This window comes from Rousettus aegyptiacus, unplaced genomic scaffold, assembly GCF_014176215.1.
Source record: "Rousettus aegyptiacus isolate mRouAeg1 unplaced genomic scaffold, mRouAeg1.p scaffold_m13_p_2, whole genome shotgun sequence".
Taxonomy (NCBI): Eukaryota; Metazoa; Chordata; class Mammalia; order Chiroptera; family Pteropodidae; genus Rousettus; species Rousettus aegyptiacus.
This window is the reverse complement of record NW_023416295.1, coordinates 28,237,126-28,262,060: the sequence shown is the minus strand read 5'-3', so window position 1 is coordinate 28,262,060 and position 24,935 is coordinate 28,237,126. Positions and strand designations below refer to the sequence as shown.

The 24,935-nt window shown below is 36.0% G+C and overlaps 1 protein-coding gene across 3 annotated transcripts in view; it reads right to left on the bottom strand.

The window, feature by feature from the left end:
* SATB2 (SATB homeobox 2) overlaps positions 1-24,935 on the bottom strand; it is a 177,489-nt gene that overhangs the window by 89,444 nt on the left and 63,110 nt on the right. For all 3 annotated transcript variants that reach the window (XM_016131054.2, XM_016131052.2, XM_016131051.2), the window contains exons 4-6: positions 15,295-15,421; positions 13,943-14,066; positions 3,734-3,836 (exon numbers count right to left, since the gene is read on the bottom strand). In XM_016131054.2, the coding sequence (XP_015986540.1) occupies positions 3,734-3,836; positions 13,943-14,066; positions 15,295-15,421 (354 nt within the window). The remainder of the gene's footprint in view (positions 1-3,733; positions 3,837-13,942; positions 14,067-15,294; positions 15,422-24,935) is intronic.

The window sequence follows — 24,935 nt, the reverse complement described above, 5'->3', positions numbered from 1 at the left end:
TTAATACAAAGAAAGAATTAGGTTTAAAAATAAGTGTTTTATTGAAATGCATAGAATTGATGAAAGAAAATTACGGGGTAAGCAACACACAATTCCAAAAGTTCTTGAAAATAATTCTGTAATAGTATGAATGTTTTTAAGTCCCTGTGGATTTTCCTTGTGTCCAACACTAAAACTCCTATATGTTAAACAACTGTTAATACTGGTCTTTTTTTTTTTCTTTTACAAAAAAACTACTTTCCTTTTTCTTATATTTGAGAGCTTATGAGTTCTACATTGTAAAATCTAGGCCAGAGCAATCATAGCATGAGAGGAACAGCAATAAAAAAGTGCCATCTAACCAACCTACCACCCCATCCACCCACTTCATTCTCTTCAAGACCAAAAACTTCTGAGATGCAGGTTCATGGCTCCAGATCTTAACTTTGTCTTGCCATCTACCCTGAATCAACTCTAGCATTAACTTGAATATGTCTGTGTCAACCATGATTGTCTTTGAAAGGAAAGAAAAAAGGTAAACAGAATGTGCTTTGCTGTGATCACTGGGGAAAGTAAAGTTAACATTCTAAGCCAAAACAACTTACGACTTTTTAAAGAATAAGTGTAAATAGTTTAGCTATAATAACAACAAATTCAAAAAATGCACATTAAAATGTTTACTTCAAAATTTAGACAATTCCATTTGTATATAGTTTTTACATCTGTTTTTAATGATATCGAATTATTGATTGTTCATTTTTCTCATATTTATTTAAGCATTAACTATAGAATTTGCAATGTGATCTCTTTTTTAATCCTTCCAGTAGACTTTTATTTTTGCCAGGTTTTAGTCACATTTACTTTGATCTTTCAGAGTATATAATTATTTTACTGTTTATTTATTTCTATAAGAAGAAAAAAGTTTTGACCTAGGAGATCTATATGTGGCAATTTGTAACAGAATCACATAGCTTATGTTTAGGAAATCATGGTTTTGATTAAGAAGCAACCATTTAGTTCCCACTGTTTTATTAAAACAGACATTAACAGATAATAGGAAACATATTTAACAATATAGCCTGCATTTAGTTTAGGACATCAGTAAGTTAGCTTGAAATTTTCTTCTATACTGAACATCGCCCATAGTACACGTAAATAGTAACTTTGGGCTGAATACGAGGTGGGTGGGGTTGGGGGAGGAAAATCAGAGGGAGAGACGTGGAACTTTCTGCGCTCTAAGAAAGAGGCCTAGGGTAAAATTCTGGTTTTGCTACTACTAATTTTTCTTTCTTTTTTTTTTTTTTTTTTTTTTTTGAAAATAGAGGGACACAAACTGAAATTTGACAAACAAAATCATTACTTTCTCATGAGAAATGGATTCTACTAGATAGGAACTCCCACGGCAACGTTTATTCATAGCATAAAACTACTATCAAATCAAATGTGCCTGTATAGGTCCAACACTTCGTTTTCTCTGAGGGTCGAAAGTTAATAAAAAACTCTTCTCTGGGTGTTTATTTTCTGTACACCATTATACCTGTCATGAATTCTTTGTTTTTCCTCCCACTCCCTTGGTTGATGAATCAACACCACTTGAACTGTTTTACAGCAGCTTGTGTTTACTTCACACATACCTTAACCTTCCCTTTTCTCCTCCTACTGACACACACACACACGCACACACACACTTTTCAACAGCAATGACTAGCTCCATCTCTTTGAATAGCATGTGTACACAGTGTCTGGCAGCCTCTTCAGGTGTGGATCCTTGACCTCTTGATTGAAATCAAGGTTTTAGTCTGCTTTTATGGCACTTAAAGATTTAACTGTGCATTTACTATCTTGAAAGAAACAGAGCTTGAAGAATTGAATTCTAAGAAAGAAAGGAGAAATGTAGAAGACATAAGTGTTAATGTATATGTGAACAGACACACACACACACACACACACACACACATTCTGTAGTGGCAATTCTGAAAACACTAGAGTGAAGGGTTTCCAGTCTTTCTGAATCTGGAATTATACTCCAGCCTATCAAAGGAGGACACTTCTTCCTTTCTCTTACAACAGCAAGTGAATGGGATTTAACAAATGACCTTGAAGCTGCATGATTCATTTGATTCTTAGCCAAAGAAGATGTGTTCAAGCACTTTAACAATCTTATTTTAAAAGAAAAACCTGGAGATAACACTTACAGAAAAGAAATCCTTCTTAACCACACAATCATGTCTTATAATGAGAAGGAGTTATTCATCTTACCCTGTACAAGAGTTAATATTAATAATATTCTAAAGCAACTACCTGAAACAGAATTTAGAGGGTCCCAAGAATTTTAGAATATGTTGAAAAGAAACAGATCTTAATTAAATTCTTAGTGAATTTAATTTCTCCTGGGTAGTTCAGCATCTTCACTTTTCTTATACATTGTATATTTAGCATAAAATATTCTCATTCTTTTGTAGTCATAAATCTGCCACCAATGCATGTAAAACTCATTTCCTCAAACGGTAACCTTGTAAACAAGCTCCCAAATACTTAACAACCAAAAAGCATTACTTCGTCGACACTGTCTCCCCAGAGGAAGCTTGCAGGTAGTAAAACAAATAAATTCATCTTCTACTTTTACCTACCCACCATAAATGTCATTTGGCCCTCAAGTGGGAACAGTCAGTTGTCAGCAAGGCTATGAGAGCCTATAATAAAGCGTGATGGATGATGTCATAATCACGCAAAATATGGACTGGAAGGCCCTCAAATGTGAACCTATTATGTTACCAAAAATTCCCCAAATCCCTTCAGAGGCTGGTAGCATTTGAATTGAATAGCATATGAATTGGAATGAGAACAACAGAATTTTTCCAACATTGACATATTTGCAAAGGCAAAATATCACTGATATATTTAAAGGGCTGGATAGTCTAAATAGCATGACATTTATTGTATAAGAGAACTGTATATTCAGGACCAAACATAATTCCATATATAATACATTAATACTAATACAACTATTACTATTAATTATTGTTATAGTATGATAGATATTATATTTGTTACGAGATTGTTTTGTGCCAGTATTAACTTATTTGATCCTCACAACTAGCCATTGACGTAGATACTTTTATTATCTCAAGTTTCAGATATGGAGATTGAGTCTTGGTGAAGTTAAATCATTTGTTCAAGCTCACACAGCTAGCAAATGGAAGACAAAGATTTGAAAACAATCTGCCTTACTGCAGAATCCCTTCCTTTAAACTACTGCTCTACAATTATTTCCAAATAAACACAACATCAAAACTCCATATCTCACCAAAGATTTCCTGATACAACAGTCTTTCCAATTGGTTTACTGGTACTTAAACTGTAAGTGTTGATTTAACCTAGAATGACTGCCTTTAAATTTCCATTAAATATGTTAGCGAAAATGATTTATCAATTCAGCTTTTTAAATAGACGTAACTATCTAAAATTAACTATTTTGATATATTTGTAAAGATCTTGGCCTTCACAATTATCTCTTGTGAAAACTATAAACTTCTTATATTATGCTAAGAATTTTACTTTTAGTTCTAATACCATCTTAGTTTTAAGGGAACCAATTTTTATCTCTTAATAAAAATATAAGAATCTTCGCTTTATTTAAAAATGTTATAAAATTTTATATAAAAATTGTATCTAACACTGGCATAAACTCCAAAGAACCAACAACTCGTTGGCCTAACAAACTGAAAATAGGCTTTAAAAATAAAAAGTTTACCTTTAATCTTCTTGTACTTCTTATACCATCTCCCAAACTCCTGGCACTTGGTTGCTGACACGTTGGCATAATATGTGCTATTTACAATGGATGAAATCATACTCTATAAAGAAAAGAAAGTTATTTTTCATAAATATGAGTACTCCTTTTTCAGGAACAAGAAAGGGCACATTATAGATCACACCAATTCTCCTTTGTCTTTTAAAGGACTCACCTCCTGCAAACATAGTTACCTAAATTAACTATCCTTTTAATTTATACTTGTATGATGACAGTGCTTTCTCCAAAAAACCAACCTGAGAACAATGTCAAAGATAGAGAGGACATGACATACAGATTAGATGCAGAGGAAAAGAATAGTTGTGATTTAGGAACCAGAGCAAAAGGTGAGATCAGATGATCCAGCATCCGTCATCCAAATAATGCCTTTCAGATGTTTCTGTTCTGCTACCAACTGCACCAAGCTTAGAGAGCCAAGAATCAGAGAACATCCGTGCTACACACTGCAGAACAACATTTAGGGAAATAAGTTAAATTAATATAATTTATAGAAACGTGTGATTAGCACTTGTGTGAAAATTCACCAAATGAAAAAATTAACAGTGCTATTTTAGAGCAGGGGAAACTAAACATAACACTTGTACTGTTGTTTCAATCAAAAATGAATCAAAGCTAAAACTTTCTCAGTGCTTAAGTATTTGATTTCTTCTTGCTCTTCATTCTCTTCTCCCTCCTCAGCTCAACCCCTTAGCTAATTTGTTTGCAATTTTAGTGAAAAATGAAAGAGAAGGGGAGCATAACCCGATTTACCACTGAAAAATTAAAATTATAATCACATACTTTGAATTAAATTTTCTACAGAGATATGTTTTCAGTCAATATGGCATGTTTGGACCAATGTTTGCGACAGATGTTAACTTATACCTGAATGACTATGACAGTACATGTGTATGTTTTAGAGGCTGTATTTTTGCAAATTCTGCCTAAAAACAAATGGACATAAACAATTCAAGAGATCCAAATGACCTACATAAGGTTTTATATTCTGCCTTAAAATCTCATCTTTCTTAAAAGAAAGAAAGAAAGAAAGAAAGAAAGAAAGAAAGAAAGAAAGAAAGAAAAAAAAAAAAAAAAATACCCCAGAAATGGAGCAGTTGAGCAAAATCTTAGAACTTTTAATAGCATTTCTATAAAATATCTGAGATGAAAATAATAAATTAAGGTAATAGCAAGTTATTTACCAGGAGGTTCAAATGCCAGCAAACAGTCCTGCATAGACTTCCACTTGAAACAGTTCCCTCTGTAAAGCCCATAGTCTTCCTCTTTTTTAATCAGTGTGCGGTACTGGTGGGTTAGGGGTCCTAATTGGATTCACAGAAACCTCTTTGGTCCTTCCTACATAGCAGATGGCTATCCTCCCCCAGTTACTGATCTCTAAATTCTGTTCTCTAAGGGGAGATAATAAGAACTCTTTTAATCTGAGGATCTGAACACAGCCCCAGGGAGCGCAAAGAGCCAGTATCACCTGAGTGTATCACAGAACTTATAGAGACTCGCCTGCTGCCTGAGGATCAGTGGAATCCTAATTTTCCTGAGGCAGGGTTCTACTTTGTATATTATTAACAAAGAAATAAGGAAGTCTCCTGGCTAGCTAGGCCAGTTCCCTCTCTGGGCTGAGTTTTTCTCTCTATCCTAGTCTGTGAGACCCTTGAGGGCAGTGACTATGTCTGTTTCGTTTTTTTTTTCCCCCTCCCTCATGTCTAACACAGTTATGATGTGGGATATCTGAGTCACTGAAATTTAACAGATGAAAAGGGACAGAGATGAAATTTTAAAATGCCAAACTGAAATGTCATAATAATGAAAAATTTAACATGAAAGCAGCCTAGTAATAATAGATGCATCAGCCACACTGGTGTATGTGAATAATTGCAAATATACTTGTCATCTATGTCGTTTGTATGAACGCTATCCTCTGAAAAGGAATAGGATTTATAGCTCCGGTAGGATTCAAAGCTAAATCTTCTATTGCAAAGTATTTTAGAAAGCAGACCAAAATGGAATGTATCTCAAGCACTGCCTGGAGCTTTCTTTCAACCCTTCCTGGCCCATAAGACCAGGCCACAAACCCATATTACCCTGGCTCTAGATAATCCACATTTCCCTCACTCTCTGGTCTCCAGATTTGTCTTTGCTTCAGATCCATCTTCACTGACTGCAAAGGCCAATCTATATAGCAGGGAAATGAGTACCTGGGCTTCTACTATCTCCATCACCAGGTCCTATAGTAGAGTCGCATTCACACTCACTTAAAAAGGAGCTGGCTACCCAGAGATTTAATCAGATTTGTTCTTCTCACCAGATTATAATAAATGAGTTTCTATCCTGACTGATCACAGAACAAAAAAATAAATAGGTCTAAGCTATGAACTGAGCAAAGGAATTGGGTAGCAAATAAACATAGTTTCCTAGATAATAAGTCTCTTTAGCCACCAGAAAGATCTCTTTATGGAGCCTTTTATACATATGAATTCTCTGCATGTCTTTGCAGTACTTGACACTCAAAATGGTTTAACTGATACAAATTTTTGTAATTCAACCTGAGAGAGCTTTGAAAACAGAAGAGGTACATTTGGGGGATATTTCAGATGAAAGGTCAAGTTACATTTTATTATTTCAATTTCAAACATGAACCTTCTCTAACCATAAATTTAGACTGTTATATTTTCATAGTCTAAGTCAGTATCACTAGGCCTCACTCAAATATTCTTAACATGTACTACAAGGTCATCTTAATGTTAATGTCAATTTATTTTTAAAAAAATCAAAACTTAATTCATTATAAACAAAATTGAAAGGGGCTAACACAGACTCAGCTCAGGCTGACCTTTACTGTCCAAGAAATAATGTTTTCCAAGGTCCTGGGGCACAGAGAATCTATATTTGCCACATTCCATCTGTTCTACAGTCACATTTTAAAAAATACTTTAATGTCACTGAAATTGAGATGCGCCTTACAATCAAGAGCATCTTAGACCTGATGAGATACAGTTGTTGAAAAATGGCATGAGTAATGATTAAAATCTCTTCCATCTACTATCTTGCCAAAAAGATCTAATTTCTATTTATTGTTTTTTAAAATATGTATATAATTTTGTAGTTTATGTTGCTCTTTTATGTTTTCCAATCTTTCTAGATTGGAAAACCAACTACACAAATGGACTTTTAGGATTCCCACATCTTTTTGATAAATAAACAAGATCTGAGTCCACTTTTTTAATCCAGAATGCAACGATTCCTGAATATCTATGTTAATGTAAAGCAGTGTTAATACAAATAACCCAGGAGATATGTGTATGGTTATTTTTAATGCTTAAACGAAGGGACTTTGCTTTACTAAGGGTAATATAAAAGTGACTTTGCATTTACTAAGCACACTCCACTTTGCACGGTGATAGGCCATGAGAAACAAAGGTGAGAGCGCACATACAATGGGCAGTCGAGGCAGCCCCTTTCAGATGCTCAGCCACAGCCACAAACACCCCACGGACAGGAATGTAAACAAAGCTATTTTATGAAAAAATATCATGTATTAAAGTAAATAGGAAGGTCCGACGTGTCTTCCCAACTACAGAAACATTTTGGACATTTCAGACTCCTTTGTAATTAATTATAAAATTTTAAGTGTGAAGATTGTAGATGGGGGAATAAAAATCTAAGTTTCATGATTTGCAGTCACTCTGTCACAGTATTTGCCATTTATATTTGAAAAGTTTTTTTTTAATAAAATATACTACAACATATACAATAGGAGATACTGCAATCAATTCTTTAGACAAAGTAAGAAACAAACTGACAAAAAATAAACAACAGTGTGACCTCAGGCCTCTCATATGAGTTAATTAAGGAGTACAGAATCAGAGAAAACTACAGAATCTAAAGTTAATTTAAAACTTACTAGAAAAAGCAAAACAATAAACCCAGGTCAAGATGATTTTTACAATACACTTAGAAAAGACAGAGATCTCAGAATCTCCTTTTTCTCCCCCCAAAAGATAAAATAATTGGATATCCTTCGCCACATTCCCCTTGGTTTAGTGAGATTTATTTGATTAAACAGTAACATTATACTAAGAGTAGCAAAGCTGCACATACATAATATGCTCAGTATTAAAAAAAAAAAAAAAGTTTTAAAGCCAGAGTGAACAGTTACATGACTATCAGTGAGAATGATCTACCTGAGCAAGAGAAGTGTCAAAGCTGGGGGAGAAGCTGGCATCTCGTGACCTCCCTTTGCACGTTAACATGGAAGATCAAGCATGATGCAGGCAATGAATAATATACGCATTCTTTGCTCATTGCCAGTCTTTTCAATCTACTTGTGATATGCTAAATAACATACTAAACATGAGATTATAATAATACTTCAATTAACTATAGTGAAGGGAAAAAACAGATTTGGAAGAATTACTTTGTCCTAAAAAATTAGTTTAATATAATTTCGCTGCCTTCTACTATCTCTTTCTATCCTTATGTCTGAGCTACACTATCAGATCTGAAAACTTTTACCATTCTAGTTGAAAGAAACACTTCTTCTGGACTTTAAAATATGAAAAGACTACATTTAAGAGCTTTCCTCCTAAGTAGCTGCTGTATGGTTTGCTTATCCAATGGTGGCATCCTTATCTTTGAAGCTGGGACATTGATACCTATCTCAGAGGGATGTAGGTTTCAGAGAGATTATTTTTGGAAAAGTGCTAACACAAGATGTGGGGTCAATGAATATCAACTCTCTTACCTAGTTATCATGTGGTCATCACAACTACCCAGTTAGGGATTCTTTCCAAGCTGTCACTTGTGAGCCTTCTTCTACATGAATGCATGAGGTTGAGCCTCAAACTAACACAACCTTCTATGGAAATAGCTTAAAAGGACAGTTGGCAACTGGTTTGTATGAGACAGGAAGCATCCTCACTACATTCACAAATTTAAGATTAAATGAAATGAACAGTTGGCAACTGGTTAACACAATATTAGTCCAGCAGTTGATTAGCCAGTTGCCTGCAGATGAGCATTTTATCAATTTATTTTCCTACTGACCCAGTTGGCAGCTTGATTTCACTGTCCAGATATTTTGGCATATTGTACATTTAAGTTAGTCCTTGAATGATCCCCAAATGAACAAAGCTTGCTTAGGATGACAGAAATAATTATCTTACAGTCTATTTCTAAAAAAGACTATAAGTGCTATATCGCCATCGTACTGGATATCTAGTAACATTTTCAGTTCAATAAGTTCAGTCAGTCATTTTGTTCTTCAAACTTTTGGCAGTAAAACCTCAAGTAAGGGCATGGAACAGAGCTTTAAAAACATATCCACATACTGAGTGAAATAAGCCAACACAAAAGGACAAATATTCTATGGTTCTACTTTGATGAGGTATCTAGAATATGTAAATTCATAGAGACAAAAAATAGAATAGAGGTTACAAGGGACTGGGAAGTAGAAGGGAATGGAGAATTATTTCTTAATGGTTACAGACTTTCTGTTTGGGATGATGAAAAGTTTTGGAAACAGACAGGAGTGATAGGTTGCACAACATTATGAATGTAATTAATGACAATGGTAAACTTAAAATAGTTTGAAAGATAAACTTCATGTTATATATATTTCACCAAAAAAATATTTTTTAAAACATATCTAGAATCAGAGAGAACGTGTTAGGGGAGGCAGAGGGACAGCGGAAGGTGCATGCATTTGCAAAGTATTTGTTCCTTCGGTGCAATTTTCAGTTAACAAGACTTGTCTCTTTAGTCATTCCATTTGATCATAATAACCTATGAAGTCAACAAGGCAAGTACTGTTAGCTCTACTTATTTTAACGGATCAAAACCCCAAGGATCTGAGGTTTTGCCTTTTAACTCATCCTCAAGTAAGAATAAATAAGCCACAAAAAGATGTGCTCATGTTTTCAAATTGGAACAGTGAGGGGAGACCATTTAATAAGTGAGACTTGTGCCTAAGGTATGATAAATTAGGCTACTTGGGGCTGACTATGTGGCTGAAGGAAGAGGCTGGAAGTAGTGACTCAGGGGGACATCAGAGGAAAAGGAAGAGGCCGTCAGCATTTAAACACATTTTAAAAGGTGAAATCAAAAATAAATACACAGACACACAAACACAACCTACACTTTCCAAGTATCTGGCCAGACAGAATAGCTAAATCATGACTTCCCTTTCTTTAAATATATATGCCTCAGGCTACAATTTCTGCCCTTTTATGGACTTTTCCACTCTTTTCTTCTTTTTTTGAATTGTAGACCACTAGGATGGTCAAGAAAGTATATGCTAGCCAATGAGTCATTCCTTTACATAACCGCCAAATTTGAGTGAGAAATATCTAATATGGTTTGGCTCAGGGATAATAAAGATGAATTATTTCAAAAAAGAGACATCTTTTACTTATGAGCTGCGTCTAATAGCCTAACAACTTATCTTTCTCTTTTGAAGCAAGTAGTATTGGGTGCTTCACTTTCTTCTTCCTAGACTGAAAGCTTTGTCGCTGTCTCATTTCTATCACTGTATCCCCAGCCCATTGTAAAGTGCCTGACTCCTCATGGGGACACCAATAATGCTGTTGGAGAACACTGTCGAATTGCTGTTTCACCTTCTTAGAACAAGAAATGTACTTTTTCACAATATGTGGGTTGAACTTCAAAAAAGGTATGCACTTGTTCTGTTGTAACCACCAACAACACAATCTGAAATCTCCACACTGAGAGGCAATCTAGCTATGTAATTTAAGTGCATAATCTGGAACATTTAAGGATAATAACTGTAGGATTAATGCTGGCATCCACATCACATGCCCATGCTGGTGGGGAAGACTACCCCAGTGAGATGTTACATAATCACAAAGCATACCAGAGGCCTAAATCAAATCTCCCTTTATCTAAACAATAGAACTGACCCCCTCTTTGACTAAAAGTATGCTGGGCATCAACTATCGAATTATTATATTCACTGTTTCTAGTTCAAAACATTTTAGAGCTGCCAGGAACACTGTAAAAATAATAAAACTTTACATTTTCCAGCACTTTCTAAAACATTTTTATATTTAATTCATTAAATACATTAGAGCGATCGTTTTCAACCAAGAGTGATTTTGCTCTTCTCGTAGTACATTTGGCAATGTCTGGAGACATTTTGGTTGTTCCAACGGGGGGGAGGGGAGATGGTGGCATGCTACTGGCATCTAGTGGGAAGAAGCTAGGGATGCTGCTAGACATCCTACAACACACAGGACATCTCACCACTGCAAAGTAGTATGCAGCCCAGAAGGCTAATAGGGCCAAAGCTTAGAACTCCTGCATCAGAGCAACAATTACATGAAAGATACACATTGTGCTGCATGCTGAGAACATAAAGATAAACAAGAGCTGGCTTCTGCTATTGTGGGCAATCCACCGAGTGATGGGAACTGGCAGATAACACTGACAATAGGCTGTGATAAGTGCTGTGACAGAGGTGTGTACAAAAGGCTACTAAGAGCCAAACAAGCAACTACTTCAACCGAGAGGTCAGGGTACTTCACCAGCAGTGACTTTCCAGCTGGAATTTGAAAGGTGGTTTCATCAAATAGAAGAGAGCAGTGCAAAACCACATGTAATGTAGAGTAGAATATAAACTTTGCACGAATTTTTAAAATAATACAAGAAGCTACTTTGTTAAACTTGTAATACTAAGGGTACAAGAGTACCAGTCAGGTTTCTTCCATCTTAGAAATATTTTGGTGAAGCCTGAACAATGGCAAGTGCTCTAAACAATTAATTGCATGTGTTTGGAGCATGGAGTGGGTGCCCCGGTGGAAAATTAGGCTGGACAGTGTCGCCTTGATTGTTCTTATAGGCTATGCTGTGGAGTCTGTACTTCCCACAGCCTGGGAGCAGGAGTCACGCAAGGATTACAGACAAAGAAATGGCATGATATTAGTGCCGAAGAAGCAGGTGGCAGGAAAAAAGTTATGACGCAAAACAACTTAAAATATTTCAGATGAGAGGTGATGAAAGTCTAAACAAGGCAATGGCATAAACAGGAAGATTTTAGATGTGGAGGCCGTGGAATCCATAGGATTAAACATAAAAGTGATGAGGAGAAATTTTTTAGGTTGGGCAAGTAGGTGGGCAAGCAATGAGAAAAGAAAATGGATGGTGGGGGGCGGGAGGTTTTTTTCTGGTTGAGACGAGCATGATCTCATCTGAATCTCAAGATAACCCTGCAAATTATGTGAGATCTCTAGAAACCATCACGCCCAGTTTACAGGTGAGTTCAATAAGGCTCTGAGAATAGAGGGGCTGGCCCAATATCACACGTGATATAAGAGAACTGAGGCTAGAGCTCAAGGCTCTCAGCTCCTGATGTGGGTTCTTTCCACTCATGCTGTCTCTCTAGTCACATTTTATAGTTATAATCAAACTTGATAATCAAGGCAGATCAGTTTGTACCAGATTCCCATGGGCTTTATTAAAAGCCCTGGATAAAATTATGATTTGGCGATATTAAGTTAGGAGCTTATACACTTCAGGGCAAGCCCATTTTGACTTCCATGTGAATCCAAGAGAAAATTTATTGTGACTAATTATGAAATTCAGGATAAATGATTGAAAGTTCTTTCCTAAATTGTTCTTTATCCAATCCCTGTATACAATCAGAATGATTCAAAATATTTATTTTTACAGCTTCATAAGAAGCACATTGAAATAAATCAAAATTCTAGCAACAAGCCTCAGCACCTACATACACACCTATAGGTAGGTACTGAAATGGCCTGTGTGAAAGGGATAAGCACAAGAGCAGGCATATAACAGAGAGTTGAGAAATACTAGCTTTCTGCTACTCAGGTGCATGTCTTCTTCATTTTGGGGGGAGCAAAAATATTAATAGCATACTTTGTCTCAGAGGATCTAAATTCCAAAACACTCTCTGAGACACACATTAAAAAAATGTTCATGCCAACACCACCATGTCTCAATAATAACAGCTGATACCGTTTATGGAGCATCATTGCATGCCAGGTACCAGGCCAAAAACTTATGTGATTTTTCTGTTATTCTTCATTAGAACTATTACTCTCCTGGTTTTACTTACAAAAAAACAGGCTCATAAAGGTGAGGTCATAAAAGCTTGTAAGCCAGAACATGAATCCAAATCTATTTGATTCTGGAAGGCATGCTCTTAACTACTAGGCTTTCTACTTCTCCCCAAATTCTATCATCCTAAAACATAGCTCAGGGCACATCAAGTTTCTATGGTTCTTGTCACCTTCTCTTAAACTTTATGGACATGTCCTTGGCCCATTGTCTTAAATTAAGTATAGCAACTCATACCAGGAAATGGATTTCCATTCATGGCTTTAAATAATGTCAACCTCAGTTCATTTCATGGCAGTCTTATAAGCCACCGCCCATAGCCATCAAAATATTATTTTGTCATTCAAAGAAGTGAGGCCTTTGCCCATGAACACAAATGGAAAAGGCAGCCTTTTCTTCTGCCATTTCTTCCTTTGATCCTCTAAATCTCTTATTTTTGTGGCTTACTTTAGTTTATAATCAGTTCATGAAACATGGAGTATCACCTTTTCTCCCAATGCATTTTCACCTGATGAATTTACTACAAAATCTCTACGAATGTGAATGATACAAAGATCATCTCTCTCTCTCTCTCTCTGCTGGACAGGGAAAAGGCTCAATAAATCAATATGAATAAATAAAGATGGTTTTACCTGGCCAACTCATTCCATTGACCAAGTAATGCAATGATTTAGAGCCTGAGCTTTAGTTGAGTGATCTGGATTAAGGTCTCAGCCTGTTACTTATCCAGCAGAGTAAGCTTAGGCTGGTAAAGTACTTCTCCCTGGATTTCTTGATCTATAAAATGGAAGCACCGATATCTACCTCCTATAATATATGTGAAAAGTTACAGACTATGGATGTAAAATGTTTTCATATACTCTCGCTTCATCAAAGCTTTCAATAAATGATAAATTCCATGCTACTACAAAAAACACCATAATCCCCCTATTTTTTCTACCTAAAATGTGATGTTACTCTATAAATAAAATACAGCTGTCTAAGTGGGTGTGCCTCTCCTACTAGCTGGTCCACCAGTGGCCTTCTATGTTCCCCAGAACGTCTTCTGGAGATACTGACCTGGGAGAGAGGGCATTCTTTGGCTAATGTGCTCTGGTTCATCTCTTTGAGCAGTTCCTTTAAGGCATTACGGACTGTGGCGTGGTTCCACTGCTCGGCAGGCAAGTCTTCCAACTTCGAACAACTGGAAGACAGAACAAGAAGAATGATTAAAATGCGAACCATAATAATGGTCTTCAACTGCAGAAGGCTATGGGTGCAGTAATCACTCCTAGGTCCTATGTTGGTATCAGGAGAACTGCTAAAGAATGAGACTAACAAGGGAAGGGGAGCAAAACTGCTTCTCTCAGACCCTAATAGAGCCCGACAGTCACTTTAAATTGGTTATCGCACTAGCCTGAGAAAACGAGTTACTTCATACACAAAGAAATGCTCATTTTAAAAAATAAGATTTTCCTAACCTGCTGATGGAAATGGCATGGCAGTGCGATTATAAACTTCCACAATACAAATTTAATTATAGGACATTCCTAAGGTTAAACATAAAGAAATGTTCCATCACATTTGAAGTTTAAAGCCCCACTCATTGCCCTCATAGAAAAATTCAGATGTTACTTTCTTAACCAAAAAAATGACTTTTAAGAGAAGACAACAAAGCATTCCTAGACAAAGATGGAAATGTTAGGTTCCTATTAAAGTATTAATTTTCCAAAAGGGGCAAATTCAAAACCTTTACACCAAAGGACAATATTCCTTGAATCATATGACTTGCAGGCATTTTAAAATACAAGACACTACAGAGAACCTCTAGATTCTTTTTTTAAAAAGGCATAATATGTTCTGGATGCCATATCTGAGAAAGAAGAGAAGAGAAGTAAGGAGAAGAGAACTAAGGAAAAGAGAACTAAAGAGAAGAGAACTACGGAGAAGAGAAGAGAGGGGAATTAATGCCCAAAACCTCTGCAGGCCGCCAGACATGGAAGAAGATGTCCAGTGCCAGAGCCTTTCTGATAAGCCTGCTACATGGGCACAAAACTCACCCCTCACCAACACAAACCTGAAACAGCAGAGGTATTTATTCTTCAAATACTATGTGCTAAGCATTTAACCAGAGGACCCATTAAAGTAGGAGCTGTGGAAAGTTCCCCTTTATGGGCTGTAGATTTTTAATGATTTATCAAGCTTTCCCTAGGTTACCACTTCACTGCTTCTAAAAACAAAACATAAAACAGTCGGAATGTGGACTATAAAGATGCCTGATGAGGGGACTCTCCTTCCCCATCCCCCTCCGTTTTCTCATTTCTTCAAATGTCTAGAAATTAACAGACAGGATATACTGATCTCTATAGTGACTCTACGATCAACGGAGCCGCTCCGAGAGTAAGGAAGGGCAGATGTTCAGAGACACCCACCTTTGTAATTGGATTTTCAACGTCACAACATGATAGACATCTTGCAGCATGTCGGCCACTGTCGCATCGGGTGCATCTGTCACATAACTGAGGGGGAGAGGGTTCCACCTTCCCAGCTTGATTATTCCTGCACAGGGAAGAAAAACATAATAAACACCTATCTGCTATTTATTAAACCTTCCCATTGTTTGTTCAATGTTAAGAAGGTCATTCAATAGTCAACAGTCAAGGCCCACTCAGGGATATTTTACAACCCAGTGCAATAACCTATTTCTTTCTGGCTGACAATTGAGTGAGTTAACCATACAGGAAGATGAGAATGAAGGGATGAGGTTTAATTACAGACAATCAGATCTTTTATGTTTTCCTCATTCTTAAATTACTTAGAAAAACCATAAGGCTACTTCCTTCCCCCAAAGTCTTGTTTCACACTCTAACTTAAGACTGATGCTAAATATACCGGACTGCTGATTCCATAGCCAAAAAAAAAAAAACCTTAATATAAGATTTGATTTTAAATTGTACAGAAAAATTCCTGTGTGTGGGCTCAACACATACGCAGTCACATCCTACTGTGATGTGATCCCGGTGTGAAGAGTGTTTGGAGCTGGTGAAGCAGTTCAGAGTTCACTTCCAGATTCACATTTCACCAGGCAGAGGGGCTGTTCTCCAATAGTATGATGATTGACCACAGATCAAAAATAACAGAGAAACCTTCAACTTCCTTTTGTGTTGAATGACAACGGTACCCTTTCTCTGGGGGTTTCCTCCAGCATATGGTAAACACACGACAATGGAGAGAAAATAAAAATCCTGGTCGAACTTGGGCTATATAAAGAAGTGATTTTAGGAATATCCTTGTCACAGGAAGATTCACAGGAGAGCTTCAGCGACATGTGGTGAAAATGCTAACTTATTCATAAGATGGACCCATCTTATCTGGGCATACACAACATTGATGAAGAAAAAGAGAAATGCATTTCACAAAACACACAGAATAACAAAAATTTTATTTGCATGCTATGAAAAATCCAATGGTCCTCAGGATGTCAAAAATTGTCACACATAAAAAAACAGCATGTTTTAGTGATGGAAGAAAAAGAAGCATTTTTGTTTTTTATTTTTGACAACACAGCTGAGTCCAACTACACTGTTCTTTTGAAAAATATTTTTTATCATCAGAAAGAGGACACCTCAATGCCCAAGAACTTTTAAAAAGCTTCACCAAATGATGATCTATAGCTATGGGGTGAAATTCCAATAATAGGAAATAAACTTTCTGGTCAGGGCATGTCCTGTCCAAGATGAAATAAATGAATGCGCAATGCTTGACATGATGCTTGAAAACAGGGAATAAACAGAACAAAAATATTAAAATGATGCACTGTTTCAGTATTAAGATTTAACAATCTGGTGCTGAATATGCTGCAGTATAAATAGTGCCTGGACTCAGATCCAATAAAGTAACACAGCTCTCATTCATAGTACCGTATGTCTCCAGTTCTGGCTCCTTAAGTCATATTTCACTTGCCAAGAAAAGCTGTTTTCTTATGGGGATAGTTTTCCTAACATTCTCTCTCATGACAATGAAAAGTGCATAGCATGCTGCATGTAGTAGTCATGAAATGAACATCCAGGACCCACTGGACAGCCACCCACAAGGAGCTGGGTCTGCTTCCCTGCTCTGTACTCCTTCTGACATTTGAAAATACTAAAACGATGCCATGCAACATGTCTAATATATTTCCTTTTAAAAAATTACTACACGATTTAAAATTCCTATTTAAAAAAATCGTTATTATGATAGCGCATGAGTTGAGTGTAAATTGACCATGTTCTAAAGACGTGATACTTCATTATCAGAGATTAGAGGGGGATAAAAAGAAGTTGGCAATTGTGCACTATGAAAGGCAAATATAAGAAGCCAATTTTGTGGGTCATTTTAGTTACACAGGTAATATGAAGCAAATGAATCCTGGAAACTTCAACACGCAACTCTAGTCGATTCATCTATGCTGCTGTGTGTGTCATTGCTCATTCCTTTTTATCGTTGAGTAGTGTTCCACTGTAAGAATACACTATAATGCAGCCAGACACAACAGAATACCTGTGTGTGACTTCATTTATATACAATACAAAAACAGGCAAGACTAATCGATGGGGCTAGACCTCAGACAGTGCTTGTCTCTGGATGGTAGTGGCGACTAGCTGAAAAAAGACATAAGGGAATTTTCTTGTTTTGGTTGGTGGTTGCATGGGTATAAAAATTGTCAAAATTCATAAAATACTTAATATGCATACATTTTATTGTATGTAAATCATACCTCAAAAAAAGTGAGGGGGAGAAATCTCTACAGGAAATGACAGACAAATCACTCTACTGGAAATAGTAATCTCCATTTAGGTAAATTCTCTCCTGCCTTGATGAGCCAGAAGGAGGCTTGTTTGGGCTGGAATTAGACACACACAGGTGTCTTCACAACACTTAATACCGCCACCAAGAGCAGCTGCTACAGGTTGGTTTCTACCTCCTGGAAGAGAGCTATTGACGGATGCTATTTTCAGGCAATGGGAAGTAGTATGTGCTTTTTCTTTTTTGCACCCTATTGACTAACCTGCACAGTCCTAGAAGTCCTGTTCTTTGCTCAACTATGTGCCAGGGTCTGCAGGTACAAGGTCTGCTAGGACAGCTATGTCCAGAAGGCTACTCTCCTCTAGCCAGGCAGGGACTTGGAGTAACTCAGTAATAAGACTTTCCTCCAAATGAAGTTTCTGTCTGATGTATTAACTCTCTGTAACCACATTCCTTGCATACAGTCCTCCTCTGATATAAAATACACAAAAACATTATTTGGGCTAGGAGTCAAGTGTTGAGAAAATCAAATTGGGAAGCAGTATACCACAGTGACTAAGAACACAGGCTTCCAAGTCGAATTGCCTCTGTTCACATCCTGGCTCTACCACTTGCTAACTATGTAGCCTTAGCAAGTGACTCGTAGCCTATAGCAAGTGATTGCAATTTCTCCATATTGCAATCCCTTCATCTGTAAAATGGAACAATGTAAGTACTGACCTCACAGAGGAGTATGGTTCTAATCAAATGTAAAGCCTTTAGCACAGAGCCTGGATATAATTAACCTCAATAATTGGTTACAGTCATTATTTAGACATGTTTAATACTTCTTAAAGGGAAGATTAGTCCATTAATTTCAAAAATATTGACTTAAGGTTTTTTTATGACTTCATTATCTTTCGATCTTTAATTTGGTCATGTGCCTATAAAAGGCTCCATTATTATAAATCACAGAGGACTGTCTGTCAGTTATGTCCCATCCTCTATTCCCATCCCTACAACCCCCTTCATTTCTTCCCTCCTTGCTCTTCAGACACCTCCTTTCCTTTTACCCACAAATAGATTCAGATCCCCCTCCTTTAACAATAACATTACAAAAATCTCTTTCCCCTCAGTCTCTCATTTTTTGCACCACCAAATGTACTGAAAGCACACGTCCAATTTCTCCATGAGTTCCCTGCCCCTAGTTATCTAGTCCCTACACCTTCCATGAAGAAAGAGGTTCACCACAGTTGAATTAACCCAAATGACATCAGTAGGAAGTAACAGCCCAGATTTTCTTCAAATATCATTATCTTGCTCTTCTTAGTGTCCTATAAGTCACACTGTCCTATAAGTCACATGTGTGAGGCACATCAGAAGAAAAGACTGGGAAAGAACTTGGTTCCAAGTTTGGAGGGCTCTGAATGCCAACTCAGTAGCACACTGTGTTAGTCAGAGGTCAGGAAAAAGGTCTGGAGTCAGAGGTGAGTTCATGTCCAGCCTCCTCTGCTTTCAGCTCTGAGACTCTGAACAGGTTGTTTAGTCTCTTCAAGTTTCAGTTGTCCCTATCTCTAATATGGGGATAATAACAATGCCTACCTTTCAGAGTTGTGATAAGGCTTTAAAAGAGAATGAGGATTTAGCACTAGGACTGGCCCATAATAAGTGCTCGGTAAATATGAGGGGAAAATAGATTCTAGTTTTGAGTGTAGATGTAATTAACCTATACTGGAATACAGGTGGATCAAAAGCATTCTGAAGGGAGGAAAAAGAAATGAAATAGTACAGATAGGTATGTCTAATTACAACCCTAATAGTCTCCTCCTGGTTCCTTCTAAGGAGAGATGCAGACCCCACCAAATGCTACTGTGCAGTGCAATGAAGGAGGACAAAGAAGAAGGAACAACAAGCTATGTATGTGCCCATGAAATATTTGACACATGGTATTGGAGAAATCTCAATAAAAATGGCATGACTATAAATATACAGATATTATTTCCAGTGCTCATACTCTATAAGTAGGTTTTATAGCCCTAATCTGAAAAATGAGAAAAACTAATTGTGATTAAATTAGCTAGTACTACGTTTTCACGTATATGCACGTGCACATGCACACATGTGCACATATGCTCACAAAACCCACACACACACACACACACACACACACACACCTCAAGCCCAGACAAGCACACAGTAAATGCTCAATAAATGCCAATTCCCACAATTCCTATTTTTTCTCTGAATATATATTATACTCTCAGTCTGTCTGGAGTGTTGAGTCCCACTATTCTCTTCTAGAAATTGTACACATTCTTTGAATTCTGCCCAGGGGATAATTTTAACCCTAATCAACCCAGACTAAAGTAATCCTTTCTCTATACAGTTGCACAATAAATATTTTTGGGCGGTCTGTGTATCTTATAAGGGACTTACTTTATCACGATATCCCTTTATGTTACTTTATAGTTTGCAAAGAGTTTTTTCCCAAACCATTAGTTCATCCTCATGAGAATAGTAAGAAATTAGCATTCTAACTGGAAGAGAGTTGAAGATGAGAGAAGAGTCACTCTTCAAGGACTTCAGTGGTTTGCAGTCAGGACTAGACCCTGGGCTTCATGTGAAGTAGCTTCCTAACTACTGGACCTATAACCCGCTTTCCACTCAGCTCTGCCCATGTGCCAATACCCAGCCACATGGTGGGTCCTCGGGGCAGGGCCATGGCTCACTCACAGTCACATATCAGGTGGGGTCTTGACATTTAATATTAAACAAAGGAATAAATGAGACCAATGAGCAAAAGGGTGACAAGCCTAGAAAAGCTAGCTATCTTTGGAATTTCTCTGGAAAAAACTCTCCCACAACAGGGCCATTTCAGAAATAAATATTGTCTCCCAAATAATCTTTCCTATTTCCAAGGAATTTATCATCTGTAATCATTTAGAAAATGTCTGGTGTTGAGGACTATTACAGATGCAGTTTCAAGGTCTTTGAGTCACAAATTATGGGCCTTTATTTGGGGCTTGAAATTCATATGAATGTTAACATGATTGAATTGAACACAATATAAATATAATTGTTTATATCCAGACAAATATGCTCACTAAAATACAAAGAACCAATCCATTCTTTGTGTAATTCCTTTAGACCAAATAACAAAATGCAATTGTAGGTAAATTTCCCATTAGTGGCATAAAATTAGGTTGGGTATGGAGGCAATCTTTGTCTAAAATTAAAAAGATGCAATAATGGAAACCAGTTTTTTACTCTCTCAATGCAGTATTCTGCCAAAGTCAAAGAGTTCACATTTCATAAAAAGAAATATCAATAGATTTTTGTGTTCATGTTCATGTTTTTGTTATTTTTATCAGTTCTTAACCTATCTCAGAGATATCAAATATTCACGGTAGATGCATAACTTGTATCATTAGTATTATTTACCTCTATGTAAAAACAAGAGTGGTGATAATATGCATTTTAGTTTATCAATATTTCATTTAAGTTTTTAGAAAGTTGATCACTTCTGAGGATAAAATTAAATGTGGCCATAACACAATATAATCAATAGAAAATCTCAAAGGTTTATATTAAGCAATAATTATTCATTCATTCAACAAATTTTTCTTTTATGTTCCCAGCATAAGTCACTAAGATGCAAAGATAACCCAATGCACACTATCTCTGTAATTATGAAGCTCACAATTGAGTGGAGAAGCTTATTATTGCTAAACCCATAGCTAAGTGAAACCAGTCTTAAAATAAAACAAAATGATAGCTTTTATCCCCTGTACCTCAAGAAATATTTATTTCATGAAGGCTTGCTCGAGAGCTTGTAAAGTACACAAAAACAATTCTCATGGTTTGCAATGGCATATAGATAGATGGTAATAAAATAGGTATATATTGTGTATATTGTAGAATAGAGACCGTAAATCAATCTGTAAGACAGATACAGGAAGCCACCAACATATCAGCAGTATTCTTATAATGCAACTAAATAAACAATTTTCTTTCATTCCAGGTGTATTTTAACATTAATTTTCAAAGTTAAGTAAAAAATCAGCCTGGGGGGAGGGGGAATGAAACATTAGCTTTAATATCCAAAGGCTAGGGTTTTATATCTCATAACTCTCTAGAAAAGATCTCAGCAAAAGAGTATCAATAAAAATAAAAATAAAAAAAAATAAAAAAACAGGCTCAGAGTAACTAAGCCTTGGGGCGTCTAGTGCACGGTATTATTTCCACAATACACCAACTGCCGATGAGCCCCCTTGTAAAAGTGGAAGTCAGGACATTGATTGCATCTGTTTATCCTCGTCAGAGTGGTCGTGTCCCTATGCTATAGCTTATAATTTTCTGTTGCTCACCTATGCTTTGTTAAAGAAATTAAAAACTGTCTGTTCTATATAATAAGAACATAGAATTATTTATCCATAAATCAATTCATGAGAATCACTATCAGCAGTATATAATAACTCAGCCTGTTTCTAACCTGTGGCTGACTCTGGTATATCATCAAATTGTAGCAGCATGGAGACATAAATTGTAGTTATTGTTGTTAAACCTGTGGTGGGAATGGGAATGACTTTTCAATGAGGAAAGAGTAAAAAAGAAAAAATGAAAATAATTTTTGAACTGTACATATTTTCCTGTTTAATGCATAGTTTAGCAGTACCCCAATAAAACTTACTAGAACTCTTCTATACCTTCTGTTTTGATTTTAAAGACTATATTTCAAATGTCTTGCATTGGTGTAAAAGTAAATGAAAAATGAAATAGCATTCTTCTGGCATTTTACATTATTTGAGTGCCATTATAACTTACATAAATTAATGAACCCTCATAACATGCTTGTCTAGGAACTTACAATATACTTAATCCTGTATTTATAATAATACAAAAGAAATACTAGACAAAAATAAATAATTCAATGATTCAGAATGAATGTCGAGGCTATATTGTAATATAAATTATATAAAAATCAACACACACACACACACACACACACACACACACACACACACACCCTCTGAATGTATTATATCCTATCCCCACAGACATCTCCTCTTCTGTATCAATTTCCAGGTATTATTGACAAACATAAACAAGGTACCTTTTTTACTCTTTAAGAAAACTAACTTTTATTCTTGAATCACATCTGTATCTTTCAGGGCAAATTACCATCAGGAGCATTACTAGTATTAAAAAACTAAAATACAAATTGAGAGCACTTTCTGAATAAACTGTAGTGATATATGGCTGTCAATTTTTTCTTGAGCCGACTAGCCCTTTATGCTACAGAAACATTCAACTTAAAAAATACAGTACCATTTGGTGCCTGGTAATTCTATACATAGTTTTTACATTTTGCAGCACAAAGATTTTGTCTCATGTAATAGATGCTGGTTCACATTTGGGAAATGTTATTAGATTATTTAATATAAGCACTAAGTAACTAGACTAAATTAATAAAGACCTCACTTTAAAAAAAAGCAGAGAGCGAGAGAACAAAATTATTCCACAAATTAAATAAAACTTCTGAAGTTGGTATTTTAGAAACCTTTATTTAATTTTCAAAATTCTGATTCTTCTGAAAAACAGCCAAAATATTGGTCAGGATATGAAAAAAATATGGTTGTGTTTAGTTATTTATTTCATAAGAGTGCCATTTAAAACTATTACATGAAGAATACGGCAAATGAAAAGAGAAGTGTTACAAGAAATTATTTGGGATCAGTTCTAAGCTCCTGTCACTGGTTAAAAACTATTTCATCTGGTATATATTTTCTTATTATTGTTCTCAGTATAATCATTATCTAAAAGAGGTTTGAAATTAAAGAATTAATTTTGAGAAGTAACAGAAACAAACTTCTTTTTTCTTCCTCCTTTCTATACAGAAATATATTTGCATAAAGAGATTTCCCTCTAGCATTTAGGGGGCTAAAATATCTTCAATAATCAAAGACAAAGGGGAGAAAGTAAACTCTTTAAAACAGATTTTACTATATTCTAGAAAATGCTATTCATAACTATGTTCAGCCAGTGTTTCTGCATCCTCTGGGGTAAGAAGTATCCACTGAAGATCTAAAAATACAGTTGCCATCTAATTAATTACATGTATTCTTTTCAGATTGGGACTCAAATGTTGCAACAAGTTTTCCTGAGGACCCAGCTGTCCACACACTTCATCACTGGGCTCAACACCTTTGGAAACCCTATTGACTGCACACTCCCAGTTATGTATTCCAGAATTGTCCTTCAGACATATTCTGTTTCCTATAATTTAAGGTTACATAATATCTGATTTAAGGGCAATATTATGATGGTATGCTGATTATCAAAGAAAATGTTGCCATATACTATGAAGGCAAAAAGTATACTCATTTATGTTGTACATTTTTATTCATGTTTTAACTAACCTGATTTCACAGTAATTTGTTAAGAAGCTACAAGGCATGGAAGCAAATATGGCTGTAACTGTTACAAAATGGCAACTGCTTTTGGTTTGGAGGTTTTTATTTTGTTTACTTTATATTTTTTGGTTCCTTAAATAACATTTTAATAAGAGTTACTTTCAGTATATTTTCACATATACTCTACTATTAAATCTAATAATGTATATGTTTTTCGAGTTTCAGACATTTTACATTCAAAGCAATTCTAACAGTTCCTTGATTTCTATTTTTCTGGAAATATCATATTTAAAGGCAGCAAAAAAAACATTTAAATATGGCACTACAGTTTTAATGACTATCATAAAAAACCCAAGGGCCCAATACATAGGAGGTGTTCTCTTATTAGGTAAATGTTTCTTGAACTGGATTGAAGGTAGATCTACAGTCACTATATATACAGTGATAAATAATAACAATGGTCTATTTGAGACCCCTAAAATATTCAGCTGTGTCAGTAAAACGCCATATGAGTCAATGGGCAACAGAACTGTGGTAGAGATTTAGCAATTATTCCTGAAAGATTGTCTAGTTATCCCACAGTACCTGGGTCGAACGATTAGAGATAAAGATTTCTTTTTCTCCCCTTTCCCAGTAATTTGCAGCTTAGTAAGAGGTGCTATTGACAGTGGTCATATTAAGCGAATGGTTTCCAAGTTCATCCTTAGAGCGAAGTGGGCCCCACTCCTAGCGTCTGAAACAAAAGCTCCAGGGGTAGATCCCAGGAGATGCTGAAGACGAGCCAAGTCAGAGGGCAAGGGTCACGTCACCTTAACTGTCTTATACCACTCTAGCTACAGCCCCATGAGCATGAGGATTCATAAAATACAGTGAACGTGTAACAGTCGCAGAAGAAA